Here is a 15,408-nt window from a genome sequence, read left to right on the forward strand (position 1 = left end):
GATGTGGCTTTGACTGTTGTAGGCAGGAGACAGAACTAGGGCCTTTTCCCCAAAGTTAAGGCAGGTGACATTCCCAGAAAGGCGTCTCAACCAAATGAGGAATTGTGAGCTGCGCATTTGGTCTTAGAGCACACATATGTGCTTGTGTGTACACCTCAAGCGGCTTGGGACTGGAGCACAGCTAGTTGAGGAAGATGAGGCCAAGGAGGCAAATCAGAGGAAGACAGCCTGGCCAGGACGGATCTCCTCTTTACAGTTTGGAAAGCTGCTCATTCTGGAGAGGTCTCAATGTCTAGAAGGTCTCAAGTGGATCAGGAGAAACACAAAAGAGAAGGAGGCACCCAGGTAGGTCATCAGATGCAGGGATCCAGGCTAGGTCCACCCCATCCCATCTGCCCATGCCCTGTGAAGGAACAAGTACTGGCCTACCATACATAGGAACATATACCCACATATACATATATGCAGCTCTCCCATTCCACTCACTCAGCCCGATTAATAGACAACCTCCGTAGACACACCCACTTGGCTCCTGAGAATGTGAAGACTGTATCTGCACAAAGTGACAGCTGTGTATATAAACGAGAAAATGTAGTTTGGGTTCAAGGTGTAAAGTGCTGTGCACACCCGTCAGGATGGGCCATCTGGTCACAAACTCCATGAGCCTTAGCAGGGAAGCCTAGTGACCTCTGAGGAGGGACAGAGAGGCCAGAATGCAGGGAAGAATTAGTAGAACATGGACTCAGTGACACAGACTGCCAGTCCATATAGCTTCTGTTTATTCTTTTTAATTTTTTTATTTAATTTTTTTATTTTCCGAAACAGGATTTCTCTGTAGCTTTGGGGCCTGTCCTGGAACTAGCTCTTGTAGACCAGGCTGGCCTTGAACTTACAGAGATCCACTTGCCTCTGCCTCCTGAGTGCTAGGACTAACATCCAGTCTCAGTAAAAAGAGGACAGCTGATTCTCAGCCCACAGTTCTCTCTGTGGTGAAGCTCTAAGAGCCAGGGTTTACAGAGATCCTTCTGTGGAGGGGGTGGGCCCTCGGATGAGGCTCGTGCCTAGTTCTCACTACACTTATATTACCCCACTATAATGTGAAATCTGCTCTCTCCTGCCCAGTGTCTCCAAGCACTCCTGGAGAGATAGGTTGTCATATCTTCTCTAGGGAATGAGAAGGTTCTTTTCCAAGTTCACCGGCAAGACCTCTGGAGCCTGGGAAACCTCGGGGAAGGAAACGTCTTCTCTCTTCCCTCAGCAAGCCCTGGCCTAGGGCCTCCATCACATCTTGACCACAGTCCTCTGACTCCCACCAGGTTGGCCCCCAACATTTTCCCCCGCCTGCCGCCGATCCAAGGCCAGCTGGAGGGCACGTTTTATGGTCTCCTTGTTGTTCAGGACATTGTATCGACTCAGCTCCACCAACCGATCAAACTCCTTGGGCTCATAGGTAAAGTCCATCATTCCATAGGGGGTATCTGGCCCATTGATGACAAAGTCCCCAAAGGCCTTCTCTTCAGCTGTTTGTCGCTCTTTATCTGGGGGTGAGAAAGCAAGGCTAGGCTAAAGTACTCTATGAAACTGGCTGGGAGCTGATGGTCCTGGACACTCCCCTGCCCGGGATTTCTGGCTTGCTCTCTGGAAGAGAGCATCTTAACTCTTGGACCCATTAGAAAGAGACCGTTCAGAGAGAACACGTCTAGGCAGCGGAGGCCACAGTGGTTAGCCCAGGCCTTCCAGAAGGCTAGTGTTCCATCCTCTCCCGCTGGTTGGAGCAGGCTTGGGACTTCCCCTTACCTGGGGCCAGATGTGTGCGGAAGGTCCTGTTGACAAGGGGGAAATGCAGCACAATGGGTGAGCGGGGGTCCTCGGCCTTCGTGAACAGATAGCACTCACGGGGATTCTCCAAGTCCTCTGGTTCCACCTCAATCCGGGGGAAGGGGATTCCTCGATCCAGGCAGTACTTCTCTGTCATCTGCAAGCCCTGGGCAAAGAGGCGAGCTTCTGACCTGGACTCAGGCTTCAGCTAGCTCTGTCTCTGAATGACCGAGTGGCTTTCTGAGCCACCTCTCTATTTGCCGAATAAAGTTGGAAATAAGTGTCTAGAGGGAGCGTAGTGAATTAGCAATAATTAGCAAAGGCCAGCTGTCAAGCTAGTCCCTCTAGACCTCTTACGTCATCCTTCCTCCCCTTAGTATGGCTGTTCCTTCGCCAGTCCCTCCTCTCTTCCCTGTTAAGGGACTGAGAGCAAGGGCGTGTTGGAGGGGTTTTTATCTGCTCTCCTGTCCTAGGCAGCCATTGGATAAGGAGGATAAAGAGGAAGTCAAAGAGAGACCGCCAACCCCACGTGAGATTGATGACGTCCGTCTACTGCCCTAGTGATTCTGAGGCATGCTTTGCAGATGTCCCCTTAGAGGATGTTCACGGTCAGTGTTACCATAGTAACAAAGGACAGCAACCCCAGACCCATGTGAAGAAGGGAAAAATCCTAACATAATTAGACAGGTTCTAGGAGACAGCTGAGACCCTCTTTACACACCCTCTCAGAATCCCAGAATCCACCATCTGGGAGACCTGAACTGTCGACAATGTTTAAAAGACACCTACCACCAGAGATAACACCCAAACACCCAGTCTCAGGACAGATTTTTCTCCCTTCTCCCCCTCTACTCAGTTTAGGAGACCCCTACTTCCCCTTCCCTCCATACCTGAAAGGGGGCTTCCAAGGGATAGTCAAATGACACAATGAGGTCCACGGCCCGCCGGGGCTGCAGGATCAGCGGGAACGGTGAGTTGATGGCAAAGCCTCCGTCCACTAGGCACAGGCTATCCCTCATGGGTGTGAGCTTGTTGGGGCAAGCGTCAGGATGTCTGTCTGTAAGGTGCACCGGGATAGATGCAGTCGTTCTTGCTGGCGACCCTCGTCTCTTTGCATCCGCAGTTGGTCCCTAGAATTCTCCGGCCTCCCAATGGCCAGGCAGTCCCTTGCTCTAGCCTGCCTACCCTGCCTTCTGGAGCAACCAGAAAAGCCTTCCCCATCAGCACCAGAGGGCCATGACTTCACTTCCCCCAACACCCAGAGAAAAGCCAGTGCTGGCCCCTGTGAACCAGACGTATATACCAGAAGAATCTGCTTACAGTTCCCTCCTTCCGCAAAACCACGCGTGCTTACCTTTCCGGGCCATGAACTCGACGCTAGTCACATAGTCCTTGTGCAGGAAGAGACCTCGGGTAAAGTTAAAGCTCCGGGCACAGGTCAAGCGGGAGGTGAATATGTTCAACATAGCCTGAGAGAAGGGACCCTGTGGGGTGATGACTATGGTAGGCAGTCGTGTGGGGTCCTGAAACTGCGACTTTGGGCAGTCATCTAGAGAGGGGGCAGTGAAATGCAGTGAGAAGTGAGACCACCTTTTGTCCATCTCCCTCATCCATCCTTCGTCCCTCTGCCCGGGCTCTGGCAAGTGGGAAGCGGTAGCAGCTGGACAGGGCCCTCTGCTTTCACCTGTGACGTTAACGCGCTCTTTGTACCAGTCCAGGAAACCCAGGCCTGAGCCTCCCATCTTCAGAGAGATCTCATTCAGGCTGGCTGCAAAAGCACTGCCCCACATGCCTACAGAGACAAACAGGGACCCGAATCACAAACGGGCCCTAACCCTGCCCATCTCCAGCATCCAAGCCTAGACTCACCCTGTAGGTAACAGATGCGGGGTTCTGGCCAGCGCCGCAGCAGCCGACCCATAAAGAACTCAGAGCCGAAGAGTTCGGTGGGTATGTAAGCCCCATACTTGTGGAAACCGACCTCATAGGGGGTGAACTCACACCACTCTGGGGAAACAAAGTAACCAGGGTCCTCGTGACTGAGCAGGAACCTTCCGGAAAACCAGAGGAAGCAACTCCACCATTTGCCAAGGTCCCAGCTTGGGAGCACCTCCCACTTAGATCTAATAGCTCCACCCTCCTACCGCCCTCTTCCTGCCTTCTTCCTCTGGGCCCACACCCAGGCACCTGCAGAGTCTTCGCCACTGAAGTGTGTGTGAACATTGATGCTGGCATAGATGGGGTAAGGGTTCTGACCCTGGCTGACTATTTCTTGCTGGTCTGACAGCGTGGCGGGGTTTTCCTGGGCAAGAGAGAAATCAGACAGCTTGGCTTTGCAGGGAGTCCCCATTCTTTATCCCCAGGGCTTGATGTCAGTTCGGTACACTGATGGTGTACCCACCGGGGGTATGTTGTGTTGTCAAGGCCAGGCTGTAGCTCTAGGTTGTAGCAGAGCTCAGAGCCCTGTGGGGTTTCCATAACCCCAGTGCCTCTGGGAACACACTCTCCTTTCTTTGCCATTCCAGAAAGCATATCAGAACACAGAGAGCTAGACTGAAGGTTTTAGGGGATCATTGAAAAGTCAGTCTAATTTCTTTACAAAGGAAATCACTAGGAGACGTAACTTAATAGAAATGAGCTGTCCCAGGTGAAACACACTCAGCCAATAGCCACACAAGTGGCTCAGCTACCCTGAATCTTCTGTCTCAAACGGACGGGGCCTGCAGTTCTAGGAACAACCGCCTGGCGGCTCCTCTGTTTTTGCAGAGGCAAGCAGAAACCATTTTCAAACCGGGCTTTTACTGGACTCTGCTCCAGGAGTGAGAAAGAAGTAAGGTAGAAAGAAAGTGTGGAAAGGGAGCTGGGATGGAACAAATGTAGCCATCTCCTGTTCTCTTACCCCCTGGTTCAGGAAATACTCGATAACGAGGCCCCACAAGTCAGTGAGGGACATGGTCTGGCCTCTGCTCTTCCAGATCTCCTTTTCCCGGATGTAGTATCGCAGCTGCTCTGGGAACATCAACCCTATCTTACTGCTGCAGACTCGAGCCGCGGCACGGTCAATGGGGCCCTGCAAAGGCTCCTGGGACCAGGAAGGGTTCTTGTAGAGCGTAGAGATGCACCTGTTGGTGGAAGGGATGCTGAGAGTTAGAGGAAGCTCGTTCTTGTCACACACACCTGCAGTCCTGCACCCCCACTCAGGCTCGTCCCTGGGACCCAGCCTCCTCTCACTCATCCTGACCTCCTTGAAGGGAGACTCCACCCCTTCTCCTGGACCTTCTTACCCACCCAGAGCTCACTTTTGCTCTGTGTTCTAGCCTACCTCACTTACCAGGTAGACCCAGAAACCCCGCTTAGGTAGGTCACAGCATCTAGCAGGCCAAGCTCCTGCAGCCCCGCCAGGCTGCCGTACAGGGACGTCATGGCTCTGGTTCCACCCCCGGAGCCTAACACGGCGATCACAGGCACCTGAATGCAGCAATAATTCGATAGCAACATCACTGGGCTTGACATATTTGCTGCTTATCCACAGCAGGCACCTTCCACGTGTCAGCCCACTGAATTCTCCCAGAAACCCAGTGAGCCTCCCATTTTACAGATGACAAAACTGATGATGTGCCCAAGGGCATGCAGTATGGGATGGCTGTCAAACCCAAGAGTGAGAGCCCACAGATGGCTTGTCTTTTTAAAAAGTCTGTGTGCTGTGTGTGGTGTATGTGAGTGTACATGGCTCTAAGCATGTGTACATACTAACAGACGCGCCTATGGAGGCCTGGGGAGGATACTGGGTGTCATTTCCAGTTGTTCTCCACTTCATTGTTTGAGACATTGTCTTTCACTGAACCCGTGGATTCAGCTAGACTCACCTATCCCCAAGCACCTGCCTGGAACCATTGCCCGGCCCCAGGCTGGGGTTCCAGACGTGTGGCACCATGCCTTGCTTTCATAGGTGCTAGGAATCTGAACTCAGACAAGCACTTTACTGACTGAGCCTTCTCCTCAGCCTGTTGTCTTGTTGTTTTATTTTGTTTTCTGATCTGGTCTCATGAAGCCCAGGCTGCCCTCAGACTCATCATGAAGCCAAAGATGGTCTTGATCGTCCTGTTCCCGCCTCCTTGGTGCTGGCATTACAGGCATGCACCGCCATGCGGGTCTCAGAGGCAGCTCTTAGCCATTATTTCAGAAGGGCATCTATCAACAGGTGTATTTGATTCACCAAATCCAGTTAGCAGTGTGAACACTTGGTCCTAGCTGGCTTCTTGTGGTTCTGTACTGTGTGTAGGACCTTCAGTGGCATCTTTGGTCCTAGCTGGTTCCCTGTGGTTCTGTATTGTGTGTAGGACCTTCAGTGGCATCTTTGGCCTTTCCTCAACAGATGCCAGCAGTACCCTCTACATCCATGCACCACTTGAGCAAACACCCCTGACACTGTTGAAGCCCTAGTCCTCCTAGTGACTGCTGGCAGAACCTATAAGGAAGTAATATGCTTAGAGCCGGGTCATGGGGGAGGGCCTCAGTCTGATAGAACTGGTGTCCTGATAAGAAGAGGAAGAGGACTGGACATGGTAGTACATCCCTGGAATACCAGCACTTGGGAGACTGAGGCAGGGGGATGACAAGTTCAAGACTAGTTTGAATTACATAGGAGGCTAGGCCTTAGCTATAGTAAATTCTTATCTCATTAAAACAACAAAAGCTTTGAGGAGGTAGGTATGGTGGCCCACACCTTTAATCATTATACTCTGGACGCAGAGGCAATTGGTTCTTTGCAGAGCTTGAGGCCAACCTGGTCTACATAGCAAGTTTGAAGTCAGCCAGGACTACATAGTGAGATTCTGTCCTAAAAGGAAGGTAGTGTAAGACAGCTCCTACTCCTGAGTGTGCCCATACACAGGCATGCACACAATACACACGTGCACATGCACACACACATTCACACACATGTATACTACACTCAATCACATGCACACACAGCAACATATTCATACAGACACAATTCATACATGTATAAACATACACATACACACAAATACACTCACACAGACACACTCATACAGATGCACACATACACACAGACACAAGCACACACGCGCACATATACACAGAGGAACGGTCACACGACACCACAGCAAGAAGGCAGCTGTCTACCAGCCAGGAAAGAGACCCCATGAGAAAACGAATTTCCATTGTCTGCAGTGTTCTGTTGTGACAGCCCGAGCTGCTAAAGATCTCCACCCCCAGCCAGGACTGTAAGCCTTCGTTCTGATCCCCAGCAGTTGATGTGCCCATCAGCGAGGGGAACAAGCCCCCGTGCTCTCTTCATCCTCAGCGGCCTTTACTTCCTCTGAGCTTCCTGGCCACTCTTATGCACACAAGACCCCTCAAGGGAACAGGCTGGATTTGCTAGAGCTCATCTTCCAGCCCATACCTGGTCACAGTGTGGAGCCTCACTCAATCCCATCACCCGCTGCAGGGCCTTGGATACAACATGCTTCCTCTTGTCCAGAAATTCCAGCTCCCCATTGCAGAGCTCAAAGCCAAGGCGCAGGTCTAAGTCCTCAGAGCTGATTCAGATGGGGAGAATGGAGTATGGAGGAGAACCTTGAGCCCAGTGCGTTTTCATAGGGACAGAGCCACACCCTGGGGACTTCCCGCTAGTACCAGAGAGGTGGTCCCCATGGCCTGACCGAAGTGGGCAGGAAAGCAGAACCCACTGGGGTATTTCCCGCTTCTAGTCAAGCCCCAAGGCCTTCCACCAGCAACCCCAGCTCACCTCATTTCTGCCTTCAGACTCAGAGCCACCTCCTGGCCCTGAAAGAAACAGCAGTGCCTTCATCCCTGAGGTGAGGTCAGACCCCCACCTTTGACCCTTGGTGCTCAGGTAACTGGCCAGCGTGGGCCCCAGACCTCTCTGGGTGATCACAGGGCAGGCAGGGGCCCCCAGAGCCAGATTAAACTTTACCTCCAGAACCACAGAGTGCTGTCTCTCCTGGCCGAGAGGCAGAGAGGAGAGCAAGATGTCTGCCTTTCTCAGCTTGCTGGTCTGAGCCTCCAGCTCATCGTTTGGGTCACTCTGTGGAGAAGATGCCAAGGAACAATGGCGGGGGGGGGGCATGGAAGACTTGCTTCCAGCAGTCTGGAGTCTTCTCCTACACAGACTCATTCCACTGTTCTTCCCTTTGCCACTGCTCGCTTACCTGTAGAACCAGGAGCTTTTCCTCCAGCTCTACGTGCAGTTTGGGGTTCAGCACCGGATTCACGTGGAAGGAAAAGGTAGGTGGTAGATCTGGCTCCCTGGTCTGCTGGAGAGGCACTAGCTGTGGCTTCTCATAGGCCCCAGGCACTGCCAGCTGGATCTGCCTTGAGCCTGAGGGCAGAGATGCCGTGAAGAGCCAAAGTGGGTGGATGTAAATGTGTCAGGACGGTGGCGTTCCAGGTGACAGTAATTCTTCCTCTTCCCCATACCCCTAGCTCTCATCTCCCTGCTCACTTCAGTACCCTGACCACAGGGAAAGATCCATGGAGAGCTCCTGGGTTCTATAATCAATCAGCCCTGGTGCAGTGTGGGAAACACACAAATACTAGGGGAGAAGGGAAGGGGGCAGCCCATAGCCTATGGGGCTGGTGATTTTGAAATTTTTATTTTAATTGCCTAACATGTAACCAATTACATACATATCCATTCATTATTGCATTTAGTACCCATTTTCAACTGTTAATATTCCCGATCTCTTGACTCCATCCATGCATTATGTTCCTTGCTTTTAGAGAGGTTTGTAGCCAAAGAGAACATAGAAATATGCTGTGGTCTTAGCTCCCCAAAGTTAAAGACCTTGGAAAAGTGTAGGGACTCAGAAGAGCAGGTAGAAGGCAGACTGGCATTCTGGGTACAGAGAATTACATATTGCAGAAGCAGAGGGGTCAGAGATCTGCTCAAGCTAGGGGAGACCCAGGCTGGAGTGGCGGCGGGGGGGGGGGAAGCAAAGAACAGTGGGAAGACCTCTTCCTGCCCTGTTTCCTAGCCGCTATGAGAGGTGGTAGATGCCAGAGAGGAACTCCCAGGCCTGACATCCCAGCCAAGGCATACACTGCTATGCAGAAGAGTCTGGGTCCCAAACACACCACAGAAGCAACAATGGCCCAAAGGGTTGGAGGACAGCAAAGGTCCAGATAGAATCACACCCTTGCACAAGATGAAGCCAGTCTTGGCAGCTCTGAGGTAGGAGGGACACCGGGAAAGATGCTTTTCCTCTCCCACCAAGGTTCATAGCCCGAGATGGAGGCAGACTAAGATACGCCATTGACTGCAGAAATGCCAGATCTCATGGTGAAGGCAAAGGCCTTGGAGTGTGTCAGACCTGTTTGGTCCTGGCTCTCCGTGTACTGGCCGTGTGATAGGAAGAGGTTATCAGGCTGCACCTGCTCTGCGTGGCTGCCGTGAGGGAATATGGCCAGCATAATGCCAGACCCTCCATGTCTCCATGGCAGCACTCATCTCACAGGCTCGCCTCTCCGTGTGGGAAGGGACATCTTCCTATCACTCCACCAGGCCCCACCCCCCACATCTGGATTCTCCCCCTCTGTGCCAGACTGCATTAATAACCCCAATCCTGTACTTCCCCCGTATTCTCTCTTTGCCATGCTGTTAGGGGTGTGTGTGTCTTCTCAGCTCTTTTTTCCTCGGAGGAATGAAATGGGTCTAGAGATGCATTTTAAGCAGCGTATTTATCAGAGCAAGCACTCCCGCAGGGAGATGGCAGAGGCTGCCACAAAGCAGGAAGATGCACTTTGTGGATAGAGGGGACATTCTTCCTTCCCCATGGTCCTTTAGGAAAGTCTAAAGGAGGCAAAATAATGATGGAGCTAGTTTTTAGAGGATGCTGACCCTTCCCACATGTGTCGGGGAATGCCCCTGTGCCTTAGTTTTTGAAATAATAAATCTGCAGCCTCAAGGGTATTTAACTATGAAGGAGTGTTCTGACTGACAAGAGGAATGACCACCATGACACAGTCGTACGTTTCTTAGTTAGCTCAGATCTCTTTCTTGAATTGCTCAAGGTCCCATGATGTCATGACTTTTGATTAGGACATTTTGTCATTTTCATTAAGGTTTTGTGTGTGACATGCTCACAAGTGTGTGACTATATGTGCCTGTGCACACATGAGGAGGGCAGAGGATGTTGGTATCCTGCTATGTCATGCTCCACTTTATTCCCTGGAGACAATGTCTCTCCTTGAGCCTGGAGCTGGGCTGGCAGCCAACAAGTTCAAGCGATCCTCCTGTCTCTGACCCCCCTAGCACTGGGGGTCATCCCCAGGTTTTGAAGTAGATACAAGGGATTTGAACTTAGGTCTTCAAGTTTGTGTAGGAAGTACTTTTACCCACTGAACCTTCTCCTTAGTCTCATTTTGTTATTTTTTAAAAAAATATTTATTGATTTTTGTTTTATTTGCATTGGTGTTCTGCTTACATGTATGTCTGTGTGAGAGTGTCAGATGTTGGAGTTACAGACAGTCGCCATGTGGTTGCTGGGAACTGAACACAGGTCCCCTGGGAGAGCAGTAGGCGCTCTAACACTGAGCCATCTCTCCAGCCCCCTCCTTTTGTTATTTTTAAAACTGAGGTTTTTAAATTGAAGGCTGAGGCCTTGGTTTTACACAAGACTGGCAGACTAAACAAATCGGAAACAAGATTTATGCTATCTTTTCGGGTTGCCTTCTTCCAACTTCTCAGATCTTCTATGCTAACAGACTGACTTCAGTTTCTCTCGTAAGGAGGCAGACGATACCCCTTGCCCTCTGACTTTGTTTGGTCACATGTGAGTGGCCAGGCTGCGACCAAAGGCTTCAGAAGCACTTGCTCAGTTGAGTCTGTTCTCCTGCATCCCTGTCCAGGCTGATCAGTTGCTCACAGAGGTGAGGGAGACCACTCTTAGCCAAGCCCCTGCTGCCCTTTCCCCACTTTAAGCATTATATATTGAGAGCCATCTCCTTCCCATCAGACATAGCCCCCAGGAAGAAGGTAGGCTCCGAGAGTGAGGACCCGACTCACCGTACTCTCCAAGTGAGGCTGTCTTGTCTCCTTTGAGAGTGACCTGGATTTTCAGACAGGGCTGAGCCTGAGGAAAGCAGAAGCTTTTGGAGTCAGAGAACCCAAGGGTCTGTCCAAGATGGAGGAAGAGAGGAATATCCAGGGCAAGGAGCACAGTGGCTATCTAGGACATGGGCCTTAAGGGCAGGGGTCTTTTGTGACAATCCCCTGGACTCGTAAGAAGTGGGCATTGGTTTAAAAAAAGGAATTATGGGGCCCCACAGGCTTCTTCAGCAGTCTCAGCAGCCCGGTCCCAGAGGAGCAGTGGGTCTGTGAAGCCCACACAGGCTCAAGGTAGCTTCTTGTTCTTCATTGTTAGCACAGCTTCCTTTAGGGAAGGACTGGGTGTCTTCTAGAGACATGGGGCGTCATGGACTCAGCCTGGCTCCTGCTCCCCAGCCCCACACCCATCTTCCCTACTCACCACCAGGACCCCATTGGTGATGACTTCAGAAACAGGCTTCTGACTGTAAAAGAGGAAGGGTTCACGGGCCATCACCCCCCTTACCATGACTGTTGAAACAATATGTTCTAAGCAGGCACAGGAGCCTGGGAAGCACGACAGAATTGTGGATAGGGAGATTTGTCACCCAACATACAAGTAAGTTGCAAAACTAAGCTGTGCTCTCTGAAACCAGGCCTCCAAGGCAAGTGAAGGACTTGAGGCCTGGCACTTGGAATGAGTGGATAAATAACAGCTCTAATTGGACTCACCTCTTCTCCAGAGTAAATTCTACTTGCAGCTCTTGTGACTCCTACATGGGGGTGAGCAAGGCGTCAATCTTTTCAAAAACCTTCAAAAATCTCAGGGGTTGCCCCTGCCTCCCACCTTTGCTCAGCTCTCGGGCCTAGAAGGGGAGTCTGGTATGGTACCTCATAGACATAGGGGAGCAGTAGCATTTCCCCAGAGTTTTATCCATTTGTAATATATGCCGGGCACTGTGCCAGACTCAGCAGACTTGACCAGGGTCAAGCCAAGATGGCTGCCCATCGGTGACTCAGTGTGGGGCTCTCTCCTGGAGATTCACTTACTGCTCACCCAGGTGGACCTCACCTGCTGCTTCAGAGGGAAGTTTTTTGTGTGAGGTTTGCCTGGCTGGAGACTACTCAGGTCAAACCGAAGTATGGAGAGCTGGTCACTGTTCAGGATATCCTTGTCACCAAGGGTTAGCTCCAGGACATTCTGAGGACAGGACTGAAAGGTCAGTGTTGAGGAGGAACTCATTGGCCTCCATGCCCAGCCCCTTTCTGGCCTGTACCTTCACAGCACCGTGGACCTGATAACGGAAGGTCTCGTTCCACTCTGGGTCACTGCAGTTAGTCACTGTCCTTGTCTGAGAGGGGCTAGGAGAAGCTGTGGGCAGCCACAGTTGGACATAGCAGTCGGCTTTGGACACTGCAGGGGAGGGGGGAGAGGACTCTTATTGCTGAAAAGGTTTCCTGGAGGAGGCTGGGCTGGGAAACAAAGGAGCAGGGGCCTAGGAGGCTACCTGCCTGGAGCAGGTTTGGGAGCTTTGGTGTTCCCGGCTCTCCCACTCAACTGACAAGAAATCCTGCAGCAGCAGCCACAGTTCAAAGGGTCACGAAGCAGCACAGATTATTGAGTAACTCCTTGAAATTGCCTGATTCAGGCAGTAAAATTCTGTGCCCTGTGTGAACACCACCAAAGCTCCCTGAAAGCAGGCATTGATGTGTGGCAATGTGAGCCTAACACACCCTCACAGAGCCTCCTGGGTTAGGAGGAGGCTGGAGTCTACTCGACTCATCCCTCCGGTGCCCCTGCCTGTCTGTGCACCCCACACCAGGGCAGCCTCCCTTGATAGTTAACCCCAGCCCTTCACCCTACTCCTGGTGGGCATTTGTGTGCACACACACATGCAAACACACATGAACGCACGTGTACACACACACATGCCCTGAGAACAGCCTAGAGAAAAGAAGGAGGAGGTGAGGCTCACTCACACAGATCCGTTTGTTGGATGTTTCTGGCCCTCAGCACCTTCACCTGTAGGTCGTAATATGGGTGGGTTTCCCGCTGAAACAACAGAACCCAAGAAACTCGGTTCCAGGAAGCCAGGGACAGACAGCCTGATCTCCTCTCTCAAGCGTATTCTGGCTTCTTTTCTCCTCGACTCTGTCTTAACCACAGCACTTGCCTGGTCCAGGGTCACCGATGCTCCTGTGACAGGAGCTCTAGGAAGCGTTTGCAGAGCCCAGGGTGTTGGATGGTCAGGATTAGTGAGGAACCTGGATCTGCTCAACATTAAATGCCATTATGAGCAGTTAAGCTACTTAGGATTTATATGACCAAACTGCAGCTGCTCCCTCCACATGGCCCGAGAACTGGCAGAATGTATTTTAGAAGGTTAAACATTAAAAGAGAAAGCCAGAACCTACCATGCCCATGGGCTTCTAGGCAAGGGCTGGAAGACCAAGACCAAGCAGAGGCAGGGAGGGAGTGGGAAAGTGAGGAGAAGTAGTCACCCAGTTTATACTGGTCTGACAAGTCACTAGATTGAAGATTGGGTTAAAAAAAGATAATACCAGATTGCAGTCTTCTGGGTATCAGTCTACCTCCCAGAACCCCAACAATCCCCCATCCCTTTTCTTCACAATGGGTTATACGACCGGACTAGCACATTTGGCGCAAACCAACCAAAGGCAACCGTCACAGGACTTGCCATGATTTTGTTTTGGAGATCACTTTCTAGGGCCAAGGCCTGGGTTCATCTCTCTGGTTTGAGCTTTTCCAGGTTGTCTGTGGTATGTTCCACCCTAAATCAAAACCCAGTGCAGTGACTGGCTTAGTCCCTACAGGGACCATCTCCCGGGACTCTGCCATCAACACTTCCCAAGTGAGATGAGTACATTACCCAGCAATGGCTCCATTGGGTTCCCCTCTTTTCTCTCTTCCGCAGCAGCACTGCCCCGAGAAGAGGCAGTCCCTTGCCTACCAGCCACTTCGGCCAGAAGGTCCAGGGCATGGCCAGCAGCCCAGGTCCCAGCAGCGCGCTTGCCTGCTTTCCAGAGTTACCCTCCCTGGCAACACTCACTGAAGCTCAGGTCTGGCAAGAGGCACAGGAGTGGGGAGGGTGGAGCAACTACTCTGCCCAGGACTAGGGCTGGGTAGCCACTGGGGCTGGAGGTGGGGTTTGAAGTGCTCCAGGAAGTGAGTGCAGCCGGCTTTCCCCAGGCAAGAGGCAACTTGGTCCCTTTCCAAGAGATTCTTGGGGTCCTGCTTAGCACTCCGGTCCCCAGCTCAGGTCCTGCTTAACTGAGCTAATTGTGAAAAGCAGACATCAAGGGCCTCACCCCACCCCTTGCCATGGTCCTGTCTAGTGCGTAGGGCAAGAGCTCAGACATTCCTGTTTCCAACTAATCTGCATTAGATAGAATCAGGGCTCTTAATGGCATTTAATGTTGAATCAGGGCTACCCTCCTCTAGCTGCCAGAAATCCCCACACCGTCCCTCCTTCAAGTCCCAATTTCCCCACAGCTCTTAAGTGGAAACATGGAAATCTCTGGCTCAGGGTTTCATGGTGACTCAAAGACATTTTATGTCTCTTTTGGCCTCCCTCAGTTATTCCCTTGACACAAAGGACCCATTGCACGCACTGCCCATACTATGCTCAAAGTCACCCATACCCTGAAGAGATTCACTTCATGACTCTCTTGGTGATTCAGGCATAGAGACGGGGACATGGGCTGGTAGTATAAATAACCGCAGGAGAGAGGCAGGCCTCCCTGTCCTCACACTGCCAGAGACAAAGGCACAGTGCTCATGGCCAGGAGAGGCTCCAGCTGTGACAGTGTGTGACATCTCCCTAGGACCACAATCACCTAGGAGGCCCGGGCAGGAACATTGCTGGGAAAAGAAGTTTCTAGGAGAGCGCACTGTGGGAGATTCCTTTCACCTCTTTAACCACAACCCTTTCATAGATCCAGGGGTGATGGTACATGTAATCCAGCACGTGGCATTCTGAGGCAGGAAGCTGACTTGAACTCAGTCATATGAGACCAGCTTGAGGTACAAGACGAGACCCCCTATCTCAAACGAGCAGGCAATTGCCATCGTCTTGCCCGAGACATACAGCTGGAGGCTGAAATGACATCCACAAAGTTGAACCAACTCCCAAACTAACAGGCAAGTCCAGACCAGAAATTCCAGAACCTAAGGTGATGTAACTGTGACGGCCTGTTTCACCTCATGTGGATTGTAAGGTTGAGATATGACTCAGAGATCTGAATCCAGCCCCTTGTTTATCTTGTGGACAATGTAAACACCCAGTCCCCAGTTCAAAGCCCAGGCCCTGGACAGGAAGGGAACAGTACTAGCCGGTTGACTGCTGTTTGGCTTAAACCACATTCTTCTCTTGGAGGCCATTTGCCCATGCCTCAACTCAAGAGTCCTGGAGGATTTTTGTTGGGGGCTGCAGACCCCTGGCCCCTTGACTTTCTTTGCCTGACTCAGACCCTTTGCCTGCTGGAGTGGAACATCT

At 51.6% G+C, this 15,408-nt stretch overlaps 1 protein-coding gene across 2 annotated transcripts; it reads right to left on the reverse strand.

Annotated features, from left to right (window-relative positions):
• Positions 1–1,009: 1,009 nt before the first annotated feature.
• On the reverse strand, positions 1,010–13,893 carry Pla2g4f (phospholipase A2 group IVF). Of its 2 annotated transcripts, none has more exons than XM_075961878.1 (20): positions 13,783–13,893; positions 12,872–12,944; positions 12,169–12,305; positions 11,964–12,092; positions 11,624–11,661; positions 11,334–11,376; positions 10,871–10,937; positions 8,016–8,185; positions 7,781–7,891; positions 7,592–7,629; positions 7,247–7,382; positions 5,150–5,286; positions 4,718–4,940; positions 4,006–4,120; positions 3,688–3,825; positions 3,503–3,610; positions 3,155–3,367; positions 2,709–2,875; positions 1,798–1,984; positions 1,010–1,538 (listed from the first exon to the last, which is right to left on the reverse strand). In XM_075961878.1, the coding sequence occupies exons 1-20, from the start codon at positions 13,891–13,893 to the stop codon at positions 1,282–1,284; spliced, it is 2,598 nt and encodes an 865-aa protein (XP_075817993.1). In that variant the 3' UTR covers positions 1,010–1,281. The 2 variants fall into 2 exon arrangements, with proteins under 2 accessions (XP_075817993.1, XP_075817991.1); XM_075961876.1 differs by having other exon boundaries at positions 3,173–3,367; positions 11,624–11,664.
• Between the last annotated feature and the right edge of the window lie 1,515 nt (positions 13,894–15,408).

This window comes from Microtus pennsylvanicus, chromosome 2 (assembly GCF_037038515.1).
Source record: "Microtus pennsylvanicus isolate mMicPen1 chromosome 2, mMicPen1.hap1, whole genome shotgun sequence".
NCBI classification, from domain to species: domain Eukaryota; kingdom Metazoa; phylum Chordata; class Mammalia; order Rodentia; family Cricetidae; genus Microtus; species Microtus pennsylvanicus.

Excerpts from the sequence above, each read along its gene's own strand:
- Pla2g4f (XM_075961878.1), bottom strand. The coding sequence starts at position 13,893 with ATGCCCTGGACCTTCTGGCCGAAGTGGCTGGTAGGCAAGGGACTGCCT. Across the intron at positions 7,630-7,780 it reads AGCACTCTGTGGTTCTGGAG|GGCCAGGAGGTGGCTCTGAG; the intron begins GTAAAGTTTAAT and ends TGTTTCTTTCAG. Across the intron at positions 3,368-3,502 it reads AGAGCGCGTTAACGTCACAG|ATGACTGCCCAAAGTCGCAG; the intron begins GTGAAAGCAGAG and ends CCCCCTCTCTAG.